General features: G+C 45.2%; 1 protein-coding gene across 1 annotated transcript in view; it reads right to left on the reverse strand.

Moving 5' to 3' along the window:
- The window catches only part of LOC142581964 (uncharacterized), an 89914-nt gene that overhangs the window by 61330 nt on the left and 5292 nt on the right, over positions 1-23292 (reverse strand). Inside the window, exon 2 of the mRNA XM_075691399.1 lies at positions 1670-2416. Coding sequence (XP_075547514.1) covers positions 1670-2416 — 747 coding nt within the window. The remainder of the gene's footprint in view (positions 1-1669; positions 2417-23292) is intronic.

A 23292-nucleotide genomic window follows, 5' to 3' on the forward strand; every position in this document is an offset into this window, starting at 1 on the left:
AGGAAATCCATAAATCATCCACATTTGCTGTTGAAATTGAAAAACTATCAACATGAGAGGATAAGACATGGATTATCGATGTGTCATCTGCACGTGATAAGTAAGGAAAACAAAAGTGTTTTCGATTTCTGTCGATGGCAGAGTCAGATAAGGTAAGGAGTACGGCCTGGTGATCGGAGATTCCCGTGACAATTGTGCATTTTGATTTAGTAGTAATAGATCCGCTCACGAATAAAAGGTCTAGTATAGATTTAGAACTGGCGTGCATCCTAGTGCGCTCGCCAACAACTTGAGTTAAATCAAAAGCAAATGCTATATCCAACATAGCATCACCTGTTTTGTTGTTATGCTTTACGTGGGACATTGTGGACCAGTCAATATTAGGTAGGTTGAAATCGCCAGCAAGAATTATCCGATCGCCAGATTTTATATACGTTTGCATGTAAATTTTTAAGTCATCCAAAAGTGACAGCGAAGAGGAAGGGGGCCTGTACATCACGCCAATGATGCACCTGATTCCACCACAATATGCTTTACTAAAAATGCACTCAACGTTTAACACATCAGACATCCTGAAAACTCGTAATGATATTTTGTAGATAATACAGACGCCACCACCTCTACCAATGCGGTCTTTCCTGAGTGCATTGTACCCAGCAGGCATAAATTTGCTGTCAAAAATGTCATCATGTAACCAAATTTCAGTCAGCAGATCAACGTCAGAATCGTTAGAAAGAAGCCCCTCAAGCACTGTTGCCTTATTGATTAAACTTCTGCAGTTAACGTACAGGACTACCAAGGACGTAGTATCGTGTTCTTTCTGTAAATTATTTTTCCTTTTGGTCAATCCGATACGCTCCCTTTTTTCTGCATCCCAGGCATACAGAACACCATCTGGATCTATGCTTTTATCGAAGACCAGCTTTACTTAAGAGCCGTTTGCTTTTTTTTTTCCGTTGCACGGTCCTACAAAAGTTTACGCACCTCACGAACGCGCCTTGAAAAGTCTTCGGACAAAGACAACGACGAGCCTTTTAGTTTGTGGGATGCAAGTAAAATGGGCGCCTTGTCGCTATAGTCAAGAAATTTTATAAACACTGGCCTAGATTTCCCATTAGATTTGCGGCCAAGCCTATGAAATCTTTCAATAACTGTAGGCGTTATACCTATCTTCTTTGTTATTAGGTCGTCCTTTATCTTCTTCACTTCTTCAAATGTCTCGTTTCCCGACTCTTCAAATCCATATACAATAAGGTTATTCCGACGGCTTCGCTTTTCTAATTCATCCACCTTATTTGTGAGAAATGATAATTGACTGGCAAACTCTAATTGTTTTTTATTTCGGTTACTTTTTTGGGCAGTGAGTCCAAACTAGATATTGTTGCTCAACGTCATCTATTCTATTGCTTAGTGTCGAGACTTGCTCTTTGATTTCATTCTGTGTAACCACAGTTCCTTCACTAGTTCCCTTGACCTTCTTTTGGCCATCAAGTAGTTCTGATAGCACCTTCTTTTCAGAAGGTCCTGGGTTTGTCTCAATGTCGCCCGAAAGAAATAGGTTAGTAGGCAGTAAGGCCATATTTGTCAATATACATTTGATACACTGTGGGCAGGGCAGCAGCAACAAAAACCGGTCATCGCTACGGTACATAGGAATGTTTTTACTAACCTGTAGAGCAAAGCAGAAGTGATTGCTGGTCATGTTGCCGGTACTGCTGCTGGCCTGCCCAATGACGAAAGGCGATGTTGCTCGGTCTTTTAAAGGAGCTTGGCAAGCCACTTGACTTCACAGTTGTCGAGAAAGAGCAATACGCTCCTACTTGTGGAACGTAGGGCACCTTAATAACCCGACATCTGGCACGTGCCAGAGTTTCTGCAATCAGTTCATTGAAAACATCCACGTTGATTGTCGTTGATGCGCAGTCGCAGGGCCACTGATGATTCCCGTGATGCATAGGCTCGTAGGTCTGGTTCACGCACGTTGCCGCGGAGTCACAGCCATGCAGTGAAAGCGGTCCGCTCAGAGGGGCCGCCAAAATCTGTAGAGCAAAGCAGAAGTGATTGCTGAACATGTTGCCGATACTGCTGCAGGCCTGCCCACTGACGAAAGGCGATGTTGCTCGGTCTTTTAAAGGAGCTCGGCAAGCCACGTGATGTGACGTCACAGTTGTCGAGAAAGAGCAATACGCTCTTACTTGTGGAACGTAGGGCACATTAATCACCGGACATCTGGCACGTGCCAGAGTTTCTACAGTCAGTTCATTGAAAACATCCACGTCCAGTTTCGTTGATGCGCAACCGCAGGGCCACCGATGATTTCCGTGATGCATAGCTCGTAGGTCTGGTCCACCATGCACGTTGCCGCTGAGTCGCAGCCACGCAGTGAAAGCGGTCCCCTCAGAAGGGCCACCAAAATCTGCAGAGCAAAGCAGAAGTGATTGCCGAACATGTTGCCGATATTGCTGCTGGCCTGCCCAATATGATAGCAAGAAACTATAATAAAATAATATCACATCGCTTCGGAAACACGCCAGGAAGGTTCCAAGGAATAAGTGATGATTTAGTTTATAAATTTAGGAGCATAGAAACTTCTCAGGGTGTGAAATAAAATCCACATCAAAACAATGTAGTACCGTGTCACTGAATGGCCAAATACGACAGCTATAAACACGCCGTTAAGGCAGTCATTGAAATGACACGCAATGTCACCATGACCGGTAACTATGGAGCCATTAATAGAAATTTGTAATACTGGTTTCTTTTTTCGATTAAATCATTCCAAAACTTTTTAGCTCCCCTAGAATGAAATTCGGCAGCACTGTAGTAAAGCAATGTTCTTTCGAAGACTGTACCGCATGTACAACATTTTCTATTAGTTCCTTTAGATGACCGATATGCATGCGCTGTTTTTTTAACCTTTTTATCTTTCGCATCAGCTGGATTATTTCACGGGTTATTCAAGGCGTCTATCTACGAACTATAGTTTACGTTTGCTTGCCACAAATTTATTTATAAAGTAATGACACACACTTGAAACGACGCCAAAGTGTGTTCACGTCATTGTTAGTAAAATCAGTAAGGCATGTTTCCGCATGTTATATAATGGATTCATCGTATGCGCGTGAGTAGACATTGAAAGAATGCTTGACAAGGTTTTTCAGTTTGGTAAATGTAACAACGGATATGCAAACACTGACAAGCAATTGGTCAGAAATCCCTTCCACAACTTGGATAGTTTATCCAAGTAATAGTGTCGGCAAAAATACCAAATCCAGAATAGCTTTGGAATTCCCTTGTGCTATTTGGATTAGGTAATGCGTTATAGATATCTTAATTGTACTGTTTAAATGATTGCTGTCGTGGGGAAGTGATTCAAAGCGCTGCCCATTAACGCCTGACAGGTTAAGGTGCCCTATTAGTAGCAGTTTGTTTCTCTGGAATTGAGATATGTGCTTTTCCAGCTTGGCTAGATACTCAGAATCGGCATGAATAGGTTTGTGAATGGCACAGAAGAAAAAGTTATGGCCCTAGCACGAGAGCATTATGCATAAACATTCGATGCCGGGAATGTTTTCCATGAGAACAGCATTTATGTGCTCTTTATTAAGGACTGCCACGCCACCTAACCTGGAAGACCAATCGTCACGGAAAACTTGATAACGGTGTGGGGAAACATCCTCGCCAGCTATTTTATTCCGAAGCCGCGTCTCAGTTATGACACAAATGTGTGGGTCTTGTTCTAGTAGGGAAATCTCAAGAAGTTATGTTTTGTTTAATACGCTACGAGCGTTTCAGCCGATTATACGCAAGTGCTTGTCACATTCTTGTGAATGGTGTCATGTTTCAAGCTCCTGCGAGTGTTGGTTCCTTATATTGACGCGCACGTTTTATGCATCATCCCAGAGGAAAATATCTTATCAACCTTTATTTTGTCATGAAGTATATGTGTACTTTTTTACCCTGCAGTTTCTCGGCTTTTGCACTTTCCCACAGAAGCTTCCCCTTCTTCAGCGTCGCATGCTAGCAGTCATTTTGAATAGACATTCTTCAAGCAATGAAGACGTCTTCAAGCAATGCTTGCATTCGAAATAAATGCACGCGGAATTTGTTTGCCAGCTTGCTACAGGGATTCAGAGCTCGGATGCAGTATTTCTCAATCTCGCAGGCGCCGTCAGATTTAGTCTTTCGAAGGTAACGCTTATAACGCCTTGTGGTTGAAGAGGCAAAAGCCACTTTCTCTGCAAGCGAAAATCAAGCGATGGTTTCCGTTAAGTGGATGTTTGTTAGGCGAAGTGAAGTGATAAAATTGGGTGGCATTTGCGTACGATAATTCAAGTGTCTTTTGGAGCGTGACTTTCGTGTGCAATGCAACAGAGTGTGTGGCAACTTTGTTATAAGTGTAGGAATGGGACAGAGTCTAGTTATTCCAGGATATGTACCAGGCTAAGGACCTGTGATCGTTTCAGGACCGGATATGACCAAGGGCTAACATCAAAGAGACATCCAACTCACTACAGAACACAATAACGTTTTTTTGGTCGAACTGGTGCTTGCTGAATGCCAATATTGTAACGCGAAACTGCCAGAAAGGAAAGATTAGCCGTGACAGAAAGAGCAGTAAGAAAGATAGCGCTTGCTTAGTATGCACAAATCCTGCAACATGTATATCGCCCGCGCACACTCGACACCATGGAACGGCAAAGAGAAACGAACGAGTCATTTTCCATGCGCCGTACTTAGCAATTTCATTTCCGCATTGTTTAGCGAAACAAATGTTTGACTAACACAAGCTTGACCACAGAAATGAATATGACATACATCTAGCAGTTCCCGCGCTGTTTTATCTATGGTCCTGTCCAGGATCCTCACCTCAGAAAAGCATGGCTTACAAGCAGCACGATCTGCAATGCACAGAAAGATGCGCGCTGTTTTCGCGGTGCCTCAGTAAACATTTGTTACTGTAGCGTCTTGTTTGTTTCTGCGCTGTCGGTCGCTGCCAATGTTTTTGTTATTCTTCCGCTACAAACTCATGCCATTCACTATGGAGCCTCGCGTGCCAACCTGCTGTAGTTAGCCACGTTTTGCACCTTTCCCTTTACCGAATTCCCCAAATAGACCTGAAACCATCATTTAAATAACTTATTATATCTCTCACTGGTGGGTTCGTTACCCGCCAGAAGGCGTGCCATTACAAGGAAACATTGCCTTGGAATCCCTGGTTTGTTTTGAGATTACGCTTGTAATCATTTATTGCCTTGAAATCGGTAATTCGGTAGAGAGCATGAGCACTGGCACGTTGCCTTTTATTGCACGCAATGCGGTAGTTTAATTGAACAGCTGCGTAGGGTAAGTGCGGGATCTACTGCGTGTTGCTGAACGTAAAGGCTTACTGTATGTGGCCAGGGGCTTCTCCGTGTACGGTACGCCCGGTACCAAAATTTTGTGATATTTCTGAATAGTTAAGAATTATAAAATAAATCTCACTTAACATGCATGGTTTCATATGTAGCATCTTTGATTATTAGTGAACTGAGTGTACGAGCTTTATTATTATACCGCTGCGTAAATCAGATTTGCCCCACGAAAAAGCTTTCCTTTGTTCAGAATGTAGCATGTACAATACAGCACATTACCGTAATACAATAAACTAAAATACTTTCTGCTAAAGTCTAGCCTTAATTTCGATACTGAGAGATCAGTACGGCAGCGCTAAACTTTGAAACATCATGCGATGCCATTCCGTGGAGCCAAGTAGTTAAGGTGAAACGTAATAATGTTAGCACCATCTAATCATTAAAGCTTTCTCCGAATTCGCTATGCCTTGTGAGTCCACCAAGTCTACGGTTTGACGCTATCAAGCCAGTGAACACCGGCATTTCCAAGAGAACGTGACCGTGGCGTATAAGGGAAATACAAAATGCTTAATAACGGATGTCGTCGCCCCGTTAACGTCACCAATCCACTTCTTTATATTCGTTTTATGGACGCCCGCAACAGGCTGTAAAAGCGAGGCACTCACGACTTGAGGATCCGCGCCCCATACGCGTGTTAGTTTAGGTTTCCGCTCAATGCGTCAGCTCCCAACGTCTACATCTTCGCTTCTGCTTACGTAGTGAGCGAACGAAGGATGACAGAAAAAAAAAAAGACGAAAAGATGAATGCCTTTCATCGGGCTTCTGCTAGCTGCCTGCAAGTCTCTGCTCTTTTCTCGCCCCTTGTGTCGACTCTCTCTCTCTAAGGGAAAAAAGATAAACACGATAAAAAAATCTTACAGCGTTGCTGTTACATCTCCTCTGCACCTCAGTTGGTTTTCATAGTCCAGCCAGCGATTGTAGGGAGTGTGAAAGCTTTTGCTTCATTCGCTTAGATGTTTTTCCGCCGGCCTGATGGTACGTTCACACTGAGGAATCCGGCGTCTACAGCGAATGGAATTCTCCTGCCGCCAAAAATTGCGTAGTTCACACTGCTTGCGGACCGCGCCACCGGAAAGACATACAGCGCCATCTGCCCCATAAAGTGCTAACCTCCAATCAAGCGCGGTATATCCCGGATGTTCGCGCGGCTCGAAATTGCGCAGTTGTCTCCGCTCGCGTCGAGTTCGTGTGTTTATGTTACGCGTCTGCACCATTACTTGGAAAGACAATGATGAACCCCGAGCAAGAAGAGGCAGTACCGCTCGGCCTGTTGTCAAGCAACTTTCTGGCGATGCATGACGCGCAGAAGCATTCGCCGAAGCTCGCGACCGATCTTGTGCCACAAGTCGTCCTTCAGCACGTTGTCTTTGTGCTTCAAGTGGCGCTTATCGTAGAGGACTTGGTGGTTGCGCACCAGTTCGATGAGCATTTCGGATGTGTATGTCGCGGCGGACTTTGATGACTGCGACGACTGCGACATGACGTGAGACTCGGCCGCCATCTTTGGAAGTTCTGTTTCGCGCTCCCCGATTGGTCAGCGCCGTGCGGCGGCGAGGCAATCCGGCGGCAGCTGCCGCAAAAATCGGTACGGGAGCGATCGGCGCGGAAGGGGCTATTCCGGCGGATCTCGCCGCCGCCGAACTGGGTTCCGCCGAACTGGGCGCCGCTCCAGACGCCGAATGTCGCAGTGTGAACGGGGCATGACCCTCTGCACTCGGCTCTCGTCGTCATCTTGATTGCAATCAGCGCGCTGAACAATACAGGAAATCGGGCGTCCTGTCAGCATAAATTGATATGCGATTAAAAAAAAACTCCTCAAAATGCCCGTTACTCCTGCGGTTACAAAAGGGAGACACGCAATAGTTCTACGGCGGGATCCTTAGTACGATGTAATTCGACAGTTCGCCCCACGAACTAACAGAAGGCGTGGCGGTTGAAAAAAAAATTGAAAAAAAGAACGCTTTAGCTCCCGCGGAACCTAGGCCACGTATTTAGTTGTCCAATTCAAAGCCTCAATTTATAGTATGTTTTTTTAGGCCTACGCAATGTTCCATTTAATTTAGAACCACCATGCCTTAACGGAGCAAGAAATTCATGCATGCCGTGAAAAGCATGTCCGGTGAATTTTTGTGGCTGACTGTACGCATGAATTAAGCTGCTCTTATAAATGCTGCTGAACCTCAAATGGCAGCACCGTTGTGCAGTTGGTGCCTACTTGTTCATGTGTGAGCTCATGCTTGCAGCACATGTCATATCGAGCTGCGGCGCCAATCGCGTGTTTTGAGCCTGTCCTTCCGCCTCTCTCTTTCTATCTTTCTCGTATTTCTATTCCCCTCCCCCAGTGTAGGCTAGCGAACCAGACACTTTTATAGTTTATGTGCTTGCCTCTTGTCTATCTTTTCTCTCTCCTCCTCTTGGCCCCAAGCAAAAAGCGTCAATAATTTGTTGCTTCCAGCCTTCCAGGGAACTAGTGTTTCTGCTGGCGTAAGCATCGGAGCAGCGGCCTCATTCATTGAGGTAACTGAACGCAGCTAGCATTTTTGTGAACGTGGTTTCCTCGCTTGGCATATCTGTGTCCGGCAGATGGTGCGTCAAAATAAAAGGCAGACCGTATTCAACTGCTTATAGCAAGTGTTTGAGCGAACAATTTTAAACGTTTTTGAAAGTTGCCTGTGGCGGATAACACAATTCTATATAGTTCATGACCTGGTCTACTAGAAGAGGCGGACACGCACAAAAAATTTAAATGCATAACCAACCAATCGACAAAAATTCACTACTTTGTGAAGTAGTGAATTACCCACGGCACATATTGCAATTTAAAAATTCTAGCCGGGGAGTTCTCAAGGCGGATTCACTCGGAACGAATACCCAGGATGACAGCAGTTTAGAGATAGTAGTTGCCGAACTTTTCGGAGAAATGCATTGGCGTTCCACTTACGCTTGTGCTTCAATGCATAAAACGACGTTTTCTTATGAAAGTAAGTGGAGCGCATTTTTCACCGCAAGTTTGACGGCACATATCTCATAAACGGTTCAGTCCACACACTTCGAGTAGACCAGCTCACGGACTGGAATTGTGCTATTTGGCCACAGGCATTTTCTTTTAAATGAAAGTAGTCGCTGAAACAACTTGTAGAAGCTACGTTGCCGCCTACCCTCACATGGAGAAACTGGCGAAACATATTTAATACCACTGTGCTCAAAGTTCCATGCCCGATCATGGAGCGAGACAAAATCAGCGTCCGCGATATAGCACACGAGGCTGCGAGATTAACAAAAATTGTTTTTTTTGTTTTAATTGTAATTAAAGAGGAAATTGCTGGAACTGTTGATGTTGGAGAATGGTTTAAGTGTAGCTCGAGAAGTCAGTAGCTGTCTGCGTTCCGCGTTTCTGTGCACGTTTACGCCGATGGTAAAATCAATTTTTGCTGTCGGCGGTCACATCGATCCCAGGAAGGCACTTGGAAGGCTGTGTCTCTCCAGGAATGCCAAACGCCCAGCAAAATTACCGGAAGCTCGCTCTGTGATAATTCAAACAGAACAAAACAAACGACGTGTTGCTGGGAGAGGATCACCTTCGCGAGCGAAAGCCACGGCACGAGCACCTGTGCGCGAGGCTCGTGCTTTGCGCGAATGCCGCAACTTAGCAAAAATGTAACCCTGCAGAAATGTAGTTTAACAAATAACTAAAACGCGCCGCACACGACGGATGAGGGAAAGTGAAATCTACCGTGTTGCCCCCTCCTAAGCGAGTGTAACCCTGAAGTCACTTTCATCATGGGGGTGGGGGATCGTCGCTGAGCTTCATGCTCAAGTGGACGGTCTGCCAGCCGAGACTTTAATTAAAGAAAGCAGATCCGCCTAGCGCAGGGGTGGAGCAGGGCGAATTCTTCGGCGGGGCGAAGAAACTCGCCGTCGATGCGTTTGCAGCATGAGCACTGCAGAGTTGAGCCGTGCTGCCGTCCTATACGATTTTTGAGCTCAACCCTTCGGTTCAACCGCGCGCTGCACTACTGCGTAGCACATGTTAGAATGCTTATTTTCAGACCCGAGTTGTGACGGCGGTTTACTTATGACGGTCTCCTTATATACGCGGTACTTGGTGCGATAGTGTTTCGTCGTAATAGTCTTGGAGATGCCCATGAAAATGGCGATTCCATGAAATCATCGCCGAAGGTGCAATGAGCTGAGAAAGGGCGTGTACTCTGCCTGAGAACCTAGAAAGTTTTCCAAGAGGAGAGAGGTAATATGGAAAAGGCCAGATCCTTTCTAGTTCCTTGCCTAAGGAGAGGCACAGGACTAGATTTCGTCCATTGCCTACCCTACACTGCACACGTGGGTAGGGACAGGGGAGAGTAATAATGAGAGAAGAGAGAGGGACTCTCGTATTGATAGAGAGCGCTCGACAAGGGGCAGCGTGTATATTAACAGGGCACTCAAAGTCCTCCAGTAATTTAGCTATTGTACTTCCAACGACACAAGTTGCCCCAGCTGAGCTTCGAAATCTACATCCTGTCCTTGTGACTTGCGCGAAGTGGTACTATTTTAAGTATTCTTTCAAAGTATTAAAATATGCATTCAGTTAAGGAAAAACAAAATGACTTTCATCGCTCTGTGCATTGGTAAAGCGCAGCGCATGGGCTTTTACTTACATGTCATAGATACAATGGCAAAAATCCACAAGAATTAGTTTAAATTTACAAATTTGAAGTATTCAAGCCTATAGTGTCGACATATCTTATGATGACTCAATAATGTCGCTTCGTGATGTCTTGACAAGAGTTAGCAAACGTACGTCAAATATGTCAACAAAGACTACATCGTTCGGAAGTGCGCTAGCATCAGATAATTGCGTGTTCAGCTTAACTCTTTCCTCATTCGAGTACTACTTTGCATTGTACTACAATGCATATATAGAAGTATGGTACCACCACAAACATTATCCGACGAAGAAAGATATGAAATGGGTATATCAGTAATATACACAGCCATCCCCTACTACGTGATGATGTACAGAATAAAATGCCAATGAATTCTTGCTTCTGAGACTGGACTAGCATGCACATCTTATTCTTGATGTAAAGCCACACTCTCCCCTTAACCTGAACAACCACGACACATCTTTATCGGCCTAATTCTAAGAAGTGCAGGCTGTGTTTAAGGAATGAATATCGAAAGCCTTGAATTGAAGACATCTTAGCTTTGCAGTTTCGAGGCACCTCGAGCAGAAATCTCCAGTTCCATCAGTGAAGAAAAAAACAGGTGATTAAGATGTGCTCACGTTTAGCATGATGAAGGCTATACATCTACATTTGGTCCTCATTGAAGCAAACCGACCAATACCGAGCAGACTGCGGAACTGTAGAGGCTTTTTATGCCCTGCATATGCTATCCTGGACAGATTTAAAGAGAGATTACTAGAGCGCGTTATTTAGATTCCGCTGTCACTGTTTCTAATGATGTGGCGGCATAATTATAGTGCGCTTAGTTTATTGCCTAACAGATTTTTGACGGCTGGATATCATTAGTACGAAACCACGCTCTCTGAATTGTTATTTGGTCGAAAAAATTAATCTCTTTGATAACCTCCCGTTCATGTCTCATTCGTACACGAAACTATACACAGCTGTGCTTAACCGGCTACAGTCTCTCAACAAATCAATATGGAGAATTTAAGGCAAAACAATAATTTCAGCAGGCGGAAACTTATGACCGTGGCTCTATAGAGAACTAGCTTTTACAGACGTGTAACATCGTTGTGATAGTCACTAATACGCTCTTTATTTGGTGCATTGGAGTAATTAACTTCCAAACTAATACCATTTACAAACATACTGCAGTAATTTGATACCGGTCTGTAATCAAGACTGACTTGATACTCTGGCGTCAGTTTCAAGACGTCTGTCCCCATAGGTCTGGCGAAAATACATTGGCGTTCCCAGAACCACTTTCCCACAAACCCTTCTTTAAGTCCTACGTACAAAACTAACGCAGGTAGTCGCTGACAGCCGAGAATACTGGAGAGTCGTGGTAACCTATAGCCGACGCGATCGTGGGAGTCGGCACACGCTGATGTGCGAGGAAGGAATGACGAAGAGATGCGCAAAGGTGCCTGTGCCCCAAAAGGTCAAGGCCCGCTTAACTCAACGCTGTGCATACAGGCGCCGGCTGGACGCGTGGGCGGCTTTACCGGCAAGCATTATACCAGCGTGTGCCCTGCACGTCAACGGTAAGTGCTCAGATCCACGAGGCACGCGGCGCAGCAGGCAGTCATTTTAAGCACGCGAAACAGGAGCTGTCACTTTGAGGCGCGGTAGACTGTGCCACCCCATAGAGTGCTCGGTGCTTTGAGAAGAGGACAAAATAAGAATGAAAAATGAGTCTTCTGATGGAGGCCTGCCGCGCGGCGTCACTTATCTCTCTTCCATTCCGTAAGCTTGTAAGGCGATGATCCGAGTTCAGTAAAGACGACTCGAGTGCTAGGCGAGAATTACGTACCCACTTCACAAACGCGTTCTCGATGGGGTTCCAAAATGGGCGTACGGGGGAATTACAGCTTACCGACTCCGAATAAAGGTCGCCAAGCATATCGCTATTTACCAAAAGTATAAGGTATAGGCCATTTCTTCTAGGAAGTATATAGTTTCGTAGAGCGAACTGGCGCTTTTTCGTTCAGTGGCTGACTTTCATTGAAGCCGTCTATTTATTTAGATTAACGTAACACAGACTTCGCAAAGATACGTAAGAACCCCTCCGCCGAATGCAGTCCTACTGCAGTCTTTATATTACAGTCGCAAGTCCGCTACATTTAAGCCAATGCAGCTGTTCTGTCTATCAGACCACGTAGAACTGCATGCTCTTAACTCCGACAGTGTCGGTATCCACAAACCATGCCTTAAGTAAAGTACTTTCGCTTGCCTCATATTGCGTTTTTGTTGCATTGACGCTATCTTCAGCTGTTGCTTGCCCCGGTCAACCATTCTTAGGACTCCTTTCCACAAACAGCGCGTTTTGCAGCGAGTGTACTTCATTCCATAAGCACAGCTGATGTTGCCGTTATTTCTCATCTGCCATGCTTAAAACCGAAGTTGCGGTCGAGCTTCTAATGACTTCAGCCGATTATTTTAAAACGTGGATCATACTTACCCACACACAAAAAAAACGTGCCCCAAGTCAAATAAGAACAGACAGCAACACATTGCAACAATTCCAGCAACAGCGTCCCACGTTCGCTGCCTTCACATCCCTCAGGCTAGCTTACGGGCCTCGAGGGCCAATAGAGAGCCCTAGGCGCAGTTTGATCTATCAAAACAACTTCAACGGCAGCTAGAACAGCACAAGTTGTGCACAAGCCCGTGCACCTTTGTGGAGACATTTATCATTAGGTTAAAACAGGATAGGACTACAATGTCCAAAAGCACATCTGACAGCAATACTGCGCCTTCCTTTGGGTTAATCCCAGGCCTTCTAGGCAGAGTAGGCACGAGTCAGGTGCTACAGAGCAAGTCCTTCAAAAGTGACAAGCGAAAGTTTCGAGTTTCTAACAAGTGAACATTACCTGCCGTGGCTGTGCCCGGAAATGAAAACTTCGTGAGAGAAGGTTCTAAGATCCGCCAGTGCAAAGGCTGATTAAAGTGGCAGTAAAGTAATGGGCATTGGCACATGGGCATTAAGTTTGATTTGCCACTTTTAGATTTTTTTTTGCAATGGAAGGAGCCTGTAGGCTTTCCTTCAGGTTGCTGCATGAAAAACCTGCTCGAATTTCAAGAAACAAAAAGTACGGTATTATTTATAGCCTCCACAGAAAGAAGTCCTGCCCTAAACGAAATAGTTATAGTAACCGGAGAGAGGCTTCGTACTGTAGACAGCCTTCACGAATGTGTTGGCCGCTTGGAAAAGAATACAACCTTCATGGTTACATACGCACAAAAGGAGCACCATTTTAGATGGTCGACCATGGTTTGCAAAACAATTGAGCCACTTAACCTTGCTTAATATTTACGGTAAGATAAAGCAAGGTGGAACTACGAGGAGAACCATGTCGAGATTCGACAACGATCGACCGGAACAGTATGTACTGACTGGCGAATTTTGTCCAGGCCAAAACATCTATAAAAAGACCTTGTACGTCAAAATAAAGGATAGTGCCATCATTTTGTTGCGAAGGGTGGTAATATACGATTTCAATGCCACATGATTGCATTGCCACATACTTAGCACTTCCTTACTCCGTCTACACAATCGAGTAACTGTGAAAACGTATTAAATGTCCCAAAAATATGCACAAAATTTCATTAGCTTGGAATTGAACTATGCGCATTTTCGAATGTGCTGCTGTATTTATTATTGTAGTTCCTAAAATAACCAAATTTATAGCCAGGAATTAGAACATTCTTATAAAATTAGGCGTTCATCACAAGAAATACGCTGACACAACTCACACAAGCCTCAGGCTCATCCACTATAAAACATTAGATTATTTCTGGCTGTACCTTATACAGGTTACATTTATACCTGCCAAGAAGTTAATTTCATACGGTCCACAAATGATTGATACATTCAGGCACCTGAACTTCAGTCACTGCGTAAGACAAAAATAACCCGTTGACCATATAGGAATTTTCTAATCACTGAGCACGTTCTTTTAAAAAGAAACGAGCTTTCGGAAACACTACACTCGGCACGTACCTTTCTGTCGCAGAAGCCGCTCATTTTTGAGTCCGCTTTTCTTTCACAGGCAAGCTAGCACCTCATTATGTGCTTGTGTAGTAGAGAAGCATAATAAACTATTTGCAGAGAGGTGTGCTCACGGAAACGATAGCAGATGATTGTTTAATAAATATGGCAAAAATTTACTGTGGCTGATAGCACAATTCTAAATCTTGAATTGGTCCACTCAAGGACGCAGGAATTACATGTACGAGAAACGGAAATGCAAAATCAACTGATTATCAACAATTCACTAATCAGGTTTTAATCTAAAGACCTTACGGCACATATTGCAATTTACAAATTGGAGCTGGGGAGACTGCAAGGAATACACACTTGAAAAGCATTCCGTAGGTGACGCCGTTTTCAAGATATGCACAATCAAACTAGCAGTAAACATGCACGGTCGTTCCACTCATTTTACCTGAACACTGCTTTATGTGTGAAGCCCGAAAGTACCCAGACCACCAATGTATTTCTTCGCAAAGTTAGGGAATATATATCTTGAATTTGGTGCCATCTTGAGAACTCGTTCCATGTAAATGTCTTGCAATCTCTATGGCTAATTTTTTTTAAATTTTCAATATGCGTCCTCAGGCAAATTAAAAACCTAATTAGTTAATTTCTGGTAATTGGTTGATTATGCATTTTGATATCTAGTGCAAACCCGCCCTGGTTGCTCAGTGGCTATGGTGTTGGGCTGCTGAGCACGAGGTCGCGGGATCGAATCCCGGCCACGGCGGCCGCATTTCGATGGGGGCGAAATGCGAAAACACCCGTGTGCTTAGATTTAGGCGCACGTTAAAGAACCCCAGGTGGTCCAAATTTCCGGAGTCCTCCACTACGGCGTGCCTCATAATCAGAAAGTGGTTTTGGCACGTAAAACCCCAAATATTATTATTATTATTATATCTAGTGCAAATAATGTCTGCCTGTTTTAGCACACAGCGCAAAGATGGGAAATGTGCTATCTGTCACACATGATTTTTTTAAGGAATTACCTTCAGTTTTCGCAGAAACACACGGTATATCAGACCAATCTTTTGCAGCAGCTCTTTTCGCGACAAACCTTCTAGCGAAAAAAAAAAACGGTTTCCAGCTGCTTTTTTTTTTTTTTGACAGGCCCGCAAAGTGTTTTGTACAGGTTTTCATTTGTCAACTTCGAGCAGCTCCTCCCCTTCATCCATCTCTATACGGAGGTTACAAGAGGAACTCTCTATATCCCAGCAGCGAACAGAGAAGGCACAATCAATCTCGACGTTCTAAGGGATCTAGCCGGCCACGGCAGCACACCCAATCTGATCAGACCACGCGCCAACATTGCGAAATTTGCATGTGAATCGTTCGGAATCTGCATGTTTAAGCCTCCCGGACCATCGCCACGTACAGGAAAGTCACTCTAGGTAGACGTGCTGCGGCCGCTCCTGTACAGTTTCGCAAACGGCCCTAATCATTTGCATGGTATGAGAAAAGAAAGAAGCAAACAGGTATTGCACGCGGAACGTTCCACTACCACTATTTGACGCCGTCTTGACCAAGCTCGTATTTGTTTCCTCGGATCTGTTCTCCTGCGAGACAGACACCGCTTTCTGTTCTTCTTCACATTTCTTTAGTTATTTTACATTGAATGCACCATTTAAAATGACGTGGCTGTGATCGACCGCTAGCTGTGGTAAGCACATTCGGGGACGAGTGCGTTGCCCTTTTAGTGGCTCAGCTGGTGCGTCGCATTAGACGCGTATTTGCTCGGTTAGCCTTATGCGTGGAAAGTCAGCCTTAGTTCGCCGTCTGCAAGTGAGCTCGAGTCGCAGCCAGTGCCACGATTGCCGAAGTTTCCACTGCTCTTGTAAATATTGTGTATAGTGTAAATTTTGTAAATAACCCATAACTGCTTCTCATCTGCTTGCTGCTCGTTGTTCCTCTCTCTCTCTCTCTCTGTATATATATATATATATATATATATATATATATATATATATATATATATATACAGTCCAATTTTCCCCCATATCCCCGTGCTAGCCGATGTTCAGAGGTGGTGCATATTTCCGATTCCTTTAGTTTCCGTAACAGCAGCAAATAATTTTTATTGCGACCGTTCGATTAATTTTGGGGGGATACGGAACCCCGAGAACGCAAATTTTCTCGCCGTCTACACGTGTTGTCGCTGCTTGTTGACATTCTGACATCGGAACTCGCTCTTCGCGGACTGTAGTAAGAAAATGTGCGGAATGCGCGGGTCCTTTGGCACTTTCTTGTGTGCCTATTAACACTCGCAAAGGTCCTACGTAGATTACGACAGTGCCCCGCACGACGCTGTCGTTGAAGATGCACATAAAATAGTGGCACGCAGTCCGCGATTATGCGTGCGTAGCAATCTGGAGGGAAGCCCGGCTGCACCCCACAGACGCTGGGACATCTTAATCACCTCAAAAGGAGATTCCCAGCTAGTATCGAAAAATTCAATAAAAATTCTGAGAATTGTCTACTGATGCGTAAGCATTCTTCGGCTCGGCTGTTACTTCGCTTTTGCTCACTCATGTTGCTTCCCTTTTGAATGTCTACCCATCGCCTTTTGCTGTATCGAAGAATGCTTGTGCATTAGTAGACAATTCTCAAAATTTCTGTAGCGTATTTTTTTAGCGAGCGTCGGGGGCACTATAACGTCGTTTGCGATCCGCTTCTGAGCACCTCTTTCGCTCTTCTTGCTGCTGATTATCTTCTAGTTCCTGGCACTCTTCACGTTGTTCCTTCTGCGACCACGAGATTCCCGTTGTCATTCAGCGCTCCAACGGCCGCTTCTCAGTTTCACCAAGCTTACGTTTCTTTGGTGCCATTGTCATCGTCTCGGCATATCTGACCCGCTCAAGGCCATCGTAGAAACTGAGCCTGACCGCTAATAGAATGCGTTTTTTTTTCCTCAAGCCACATCTACCAGTCACTTATTCTTATCATTTTATACTTCTTTTATTGCATCAAATGACTTTGTCGAGACAACGGCAATGTGACCAGTCTTTTTTTTAAACCCATTTTGAAGCTATCATCTAGAGTTACAATATTACAACAAAGAAATCACTTAACATGACCAATTACGTACTTATTTCCCAGTTACAAGGCGTTACGCGACAGACACCGTTTCTCCGTGGTGCTCGCCGAATAATGCCTACGCATTAAAAGCCTCGGACCTTTAGCCTACTTCAGATCACACTTACGCTTCCATGTAGTTTGTATGTACTTTATACAAGGGCGGCTGATTTTATCGGACGTGCTGCCGCGCCCACGCTCGAGACCAAGAGCACGCCTTCAGCGTAGGCCGTACCTCGTCTACGCACCGCATGAGCGTGAACTCTATGAGGAGTGCTCGAGACACGACAAGCACTAACTCACGCGTTCACCACTACCACTCAATGCGCTGCGCCTGTTCTCTGTTATATATCTGTAACGTGTCTGTTACAGCTGCTGGTTTAAATGAAGTTAAAAAAAAAGTGCAAGTACCTTGTGAGCAACGCTCAGAACGGCCACCAGGGTGTCTTGGTGGGAATAAAAATATTGTCACGATGAGGCTATTCTGTCTTTCGATGTACCTACACCTTTCTTTATCTGCTCATCGAATTCTATCGCATGTTTTTTTTTCTTCTTTTTCTGTATGAGTGTTGAATCTTGCCGAATGCACCACACGTGTGCAGACCGATGGTACAGTGGCCAACCTGGGGACACAAGCCTGCGCTGGGTCCCATGCTACCCTGTTATAAAAATAGGGGTCTGGTGTCCGCACTAGCAGGTACTTCACTAATAAGAGGCCGCACCACCGCCCACTTTCGGCAAGTTTCCCTCCATCCCGTTGCTCACAGTCTCCGATCGTTGCGTCACCTTCTGGCTTCTTTCACAGCTCTATACCTCCCAACCCTAGGCCTTCGTTCTGGTTCGCCTGCCGTGCTTAACCGTTTTTCGAGGTGTATGGGAATGAAGGTGCCTTACAGTGTTGTAGAATCGCGAGAACGAAAGTGATTTCATACACTAATTACGTTACTTTCCCAGCTTTCTGCGGGAACAAGATTTCTCTACCTATTAGTGCCGGCGAGCCGTTGAAATAGGGTGGAAGCTGTCGATGCCACGCACTGCAAAAAAGCGCTCTCGTTTTTCAGTCTTCTATAGGAGGGACTTTCCTTATATATATGGTGGCATAGATAGCTTTCTTCCTTTTCTGATACATTGCCACTATTTATTTATTTATTTATTTATTTATTTATTTATTTATTTAATGGTAGCTTTTGACTTGTTTCAGCGACGACCGGTTATACACCACCTATTTTTATTTGGCAACGCCGGACATGTCATAACGTTAGATGTCAAGCTATTACGTTGTAATAGGTCCTGCTCTTCATTTATTGGCTAAATACTCATAAAAACCGAAATGAGCTTCATTTACGTAAGTAAGACGCATTGAACTGAAAGAGCGCTGCTGTTAAATTATTTCGTTTCTTTTTTTTTTGCCTCGCATTCTCGTCACCTCGCGCGCGTGTCTATCGTGTTTGTTCTCGTCTAAGAAGACAATTTCCTTTTCCAAGATGTAGAAGGGCAAACTCATCCAGGTCGGCTTACATTCGAATAAATACAGCACTTTCCTTCAGCGCTTCATATGCGGCCACGCCCTCCTCAACCGCGTGTATTCTGCGCGCAGCTTTTTTTTACCTTCGCATAAACACAATGCTGTGGGGTGATGGTGACTCATGGCTCGATCTGCTAAGTGGGGCCGGATAACCTCCGAGCGCGTACCGCTGTTATGTTCACCGCAACGAGCACGAGTAAGAAAGAAAGAAAGGAAGAAAGAAAGAAAGAAGACATGCCTCGATTACGCAAAGGTTTTGTCAGTTCAATTATTTTCGTTCGCGCGATGCAATTGCGCTAACAAGCAGCGCTCAGCCATGCGCGAAGATAACGACGGGGAGTTTAAGATATTGCCCTGGGCACGGTTTTGGGTTGCTGTGAGTGCATGCATTGCATTATTCGTTCGCACTTACTCCATCATTTGTTCGTGTTTCGTCACACATGTGACAGACGTGCAAGTAGTGCCGCATATCGGGCCTTCTAGCGGTATTCGGTTTGTGCGGAGGTTGCTAATGATGCCGCAATAGCTTCTGCTTCTATCTTTGCGTCTCGGTAAACGTTTTGCAGGTCGCCTTTATTATCTGCATGCGCAGAGTCTCACAGCATGAGGCGTATCGAAGACAGCAGGACAGATGTTCACAAGCTTTAGTGTCATGCGCACAGTGCTTCTGTGTCAGCGGATGCCTCTCTCTGAGTAGATACAGCTCTCTGAACCTGAGGCGAATATTTTGTTGTAAATTAGAGGTACACTATTTTTTACTGTCATTTCATGCAGACTAGCTTAAGATATCAGCCTTGGCGTACAATTTCATATTTAAGCCCAAGCACTAGAACTACGACATTTGCGCCGATGAGACATTCCATACGCGCAAACAGGCAACAACCTTGGTTGTTTGGGAACTGAAAGCACTCTAGGGTTAAAACAGTTCTAGGGTTTTGAGTGCCGAAACCACTATTTAATTATGAGGCTAGCTGTAGTGAGGGACTCTGGATTAATTTTGACCAATTCAGGTTCTTTAACGTGCACCCGATGCATGATACACGAGCATTTTTGCATTTTACTCCCATTAAAGTGCGGCCGCCCCGGTCAGCATTTGATCCCGCGACCTTGTTCTTAGTAGTGCAACGCCAAAGCTACTAAACAACCACGGTGGTTTTCTGTGCAGGGTACTGCTATGATTAATGATTGACAGGACTTCATTAATACGACACGGCAGATTTTGCGGATGGCATAAGGTAATTAAAGCAGCATTCACTTTCGTTCATCGAACGACGAGAAGGAAAACAATTAGCTTATAAATTATTTTTTTAACATCACACTTTGGAAACATTTTAAAAGTGTGTCGACGTTATTTTGTTTTAGTTGTAAACGGCGAATCCATGGGCAAGAGTGCTGTAAATAGGGGAGCCTGTATTTTACGTTCGCTTCATTCAGGCAAACATATAGCCACATCGTTCAATGAGAAAAAGACAAAGGAAACATTGAAAAAGCCGGCCCGCGACACCATTCTAAGACCTATGGTGTCGCTGAATACCGAAGGTCTTGTAATTGTATCTTGCACCGTGTTTATTTAATATTTTATTTTTGTCGAACAGTTTGGCGAAAGTTTGACACCTTTTACGTAGTAGGCACACCGTTCGCAATGCTACATTCCACTCATGTACTAATGTTGTGCAATTAGTACTTTACAGCATTCTGATCTGCAGCGGCTTGTTCCTTCTCGTTATAACACAGAGATCGAAAGTCCGAAAGCTTACAGGATCAGCCTAGCTCTAGCGAATACCATTCTGCTCTATCATATCCACATGTCCTTCAGTTAGTGTTAACATCTGTGTGCCGCGGGATTTCAAGAAATTGAATCCACACACAAAATAGAGAGACATCAACTTCGCTGCTATTCTGCTCAACCCCAAGACGAGTAGGATAAAAATTGTAGCCCCACAATTGCAGAACAAAACGATCATTTGCAGAGAGTGCTGCAATTACCGGATGAGCCGGGCACGACACTAATTCTCTGAAGACACCTGTGGTTCAGAGCAGAAATAGAAAGAACGAACCAGGGAACGAAACACTAAAGACGGAAGCCGAAGTGAGACATTCGTACGTACGGAGCTCAAAAGAGGAAACGGAGAAGTGAAACGGTTTCTCAATAATTCAATCCCGGGTAATTACCGGAGATGGGGATAAAAGCTTCGGCGCAAGAGCTAAACTGAAACGAAATAAACAAGATAAGGCATAAAGACTGCCCGTCTTGCCGGTCTTTACCTTAGCGCCGCCTAGAGAGCTGGTCCATTGTGACACAGGCGGTATGGTAGAGCGGGTAAAGAGGAATAAGAGAGCTGCGTAAGGAGTTCGGTTTTGTGCGTTTATTCCCTTCATTTTTTCTTCAGTACCCGAACTTCGCGACGAACAGCGACGCGGGTTCTGCTGCGCGAACTCTCTGATTAGGAGAAGCGGACAGACCTCTCAACTCGGATTCAACATTATGACCACAACGCTGACCCACCGCATTCACGGGGAAATGGCTTCCTTAATTCTGCTTCCTCCCCTAACTTTTCGTTTTGCTACCTCCTCGCCGTCATGCCATCCACGCGGTCATATAATGTGGAACGCTAATGCCTCAATCTCGCATGCTTCTCGCCAGGACGCGCAGGGTAAAAAGATCTGAAGCGGGAACACCGGAAAGGCTTGCAAACTAGCATTACGCAGAAGGAAAAACGATTGTGTTCCGACCTCTCGTAACATCGCAGAAGTCCTTCCAGGAGCGCTAAGCTATTACAAGTGTGCAGAGTCAAAGAGGCGCAATGAAACCACTCATTGGAAGATTCCTTAGGGTGCGCGCCTGTACACGGGAGGAACGCATGGTCAGTCGGTTGTCATCAAGGTGGAATCTGGGGCGTGCCACTTGAACACGGGCCACTTGCTTGGGCAGTTGCTTCGTTGGCTGGTTCCTCGGTTGCCGCCGGCTCATGGCCGTTTGCATCACGCCAGGTTGAATTGGAGGCAGAGAGGCAGCCGGAAATTCGCTTCCGTTCTTTCCCGAACGTCCCGCCCTGCGGCACCCGGGGATTTTTCATCGACCCGTTGATGGTGGAAGTGACAGATGCGGGAGAGTAGGACGTGAAATAAAGGCACGGGGGTAGCCACACCCAAAAGCGTCGGAAAGCATGGTTGGGAATCCGGCCTTATCTAGCCGAATTCCTTAAGCATGGCGGCGGCGGTAGTGCAATCGATTTGTCGGTCGCTCGTGTCTCCAGTCTTCTGTTGGTAGCTTGTGTTGGAGAACAGAACTCTGCGATGATTTTAGTACTTGTTCTGAAGTGAAGGAGCAAGGGCTAGGATAATTCCGGCATTGCAGCTTTTAATTTTCCAGTAAAATCAGTTATTATTTCCTTCTAACCAGCTCCTAAACAAATATAACCCTAATTGTGAAAGACCAACGATCACAACACGACACCTTGACACACACAAGCCATTTTCGTGCCCGATATGTGAAGAGCTCTTGAAATGGAGGAGGATCGTTACGTTTGCAGATCCCCGGCAACGTCCTAAAAACGGCTGTAGCGCGTTCAAAGCATTTTAATATTGATTCGACTCGACTAAAGAAAAATAATTTTGAGCAAGGCCCTCGCGTTTAATGTGGTCTGAATGTCGTATGTGGCACTTCACGCCACTGGGCCTTACCGTATAGTCACAGAAATGCGTAAACTCTTGGTAGCCGCCCTTACATGTGTATGCACAACAGTCGACACAGCGTCTACTTATTTGGTGTTTTCGTGATCTCCTATTTGCTGTACATGTCATAGAACTGACGCAGCTGCGATTTTAATAACACGCGTCAATGGTAAACGCTTTCTTGAGATAATCGGCGATACAAAAGCGAGTAGCCGATCTGGTTCGTACGGCTCTGGCAGTCACACCAGGCTGCCAGTGGCAACGCACAAATCAGGGAGGTATTAGGTGAATTTTCATCAGTGTTTACAGCGCTTGCCTACGCTCGGGGTCGACGTGTCAACTTCTCCATGGGTGGACAGTCAGAGGCGCAATTGCTTTATTTTTCTAAGAGTGATCCGGAATCTACTAGGGGGGAATCCAACCAACCGACAGAGACAGGCAAAACCATGCTGTGGTAGACAAAGAATTTCCTTTTCAAGAGAAAGGCGACAAGCACGATCAAAAGCAGCACGCACTCATGTCAAAGTGTATCACGCGGTCGCGTAGACCTCGGGAACCGAAACAACGTATTCAGATATTCTGTCGCACGGACACCCTTTATGCGACGAGGAACGAGAAGTGTGTCCCGTGGGTCATGGGCGGGCCCCGTTCCGTCCATCCGCCACGTGTTTTGCGATATAATGGCCGTCAAACGAGCGCCTCATGCCACCCGACGTCTCTGTCCTTCCTTCAGCTATCGGGTGAGGGACAGGCGAATGGCAACGAAGCAGAGAGGAGGGGCGCACCCAGTCCGCGAACTCTCTCGCGCATTTCGTTTTAACGCGATAGCGTTAAGGAGCTCGTGTCGCAGAAAAGCCGGTGTCGTCGGCGTCGGTGTCGGCG

This window comes from Dermacentor variabilis, chromosome 5 (assembly GCF_050947875.1).
Source record: "Dermacentor variabilis isolate Ectoservices chromosome 5, ASM5094787v1, whole genome shotgun sequence".
Lineage (NCBI taxonomy): Eukaryota > Metazoa > Arthropoda > Arachnida > Ixodida > Ixodidae > Dermacentor > Dermacentor variabilis.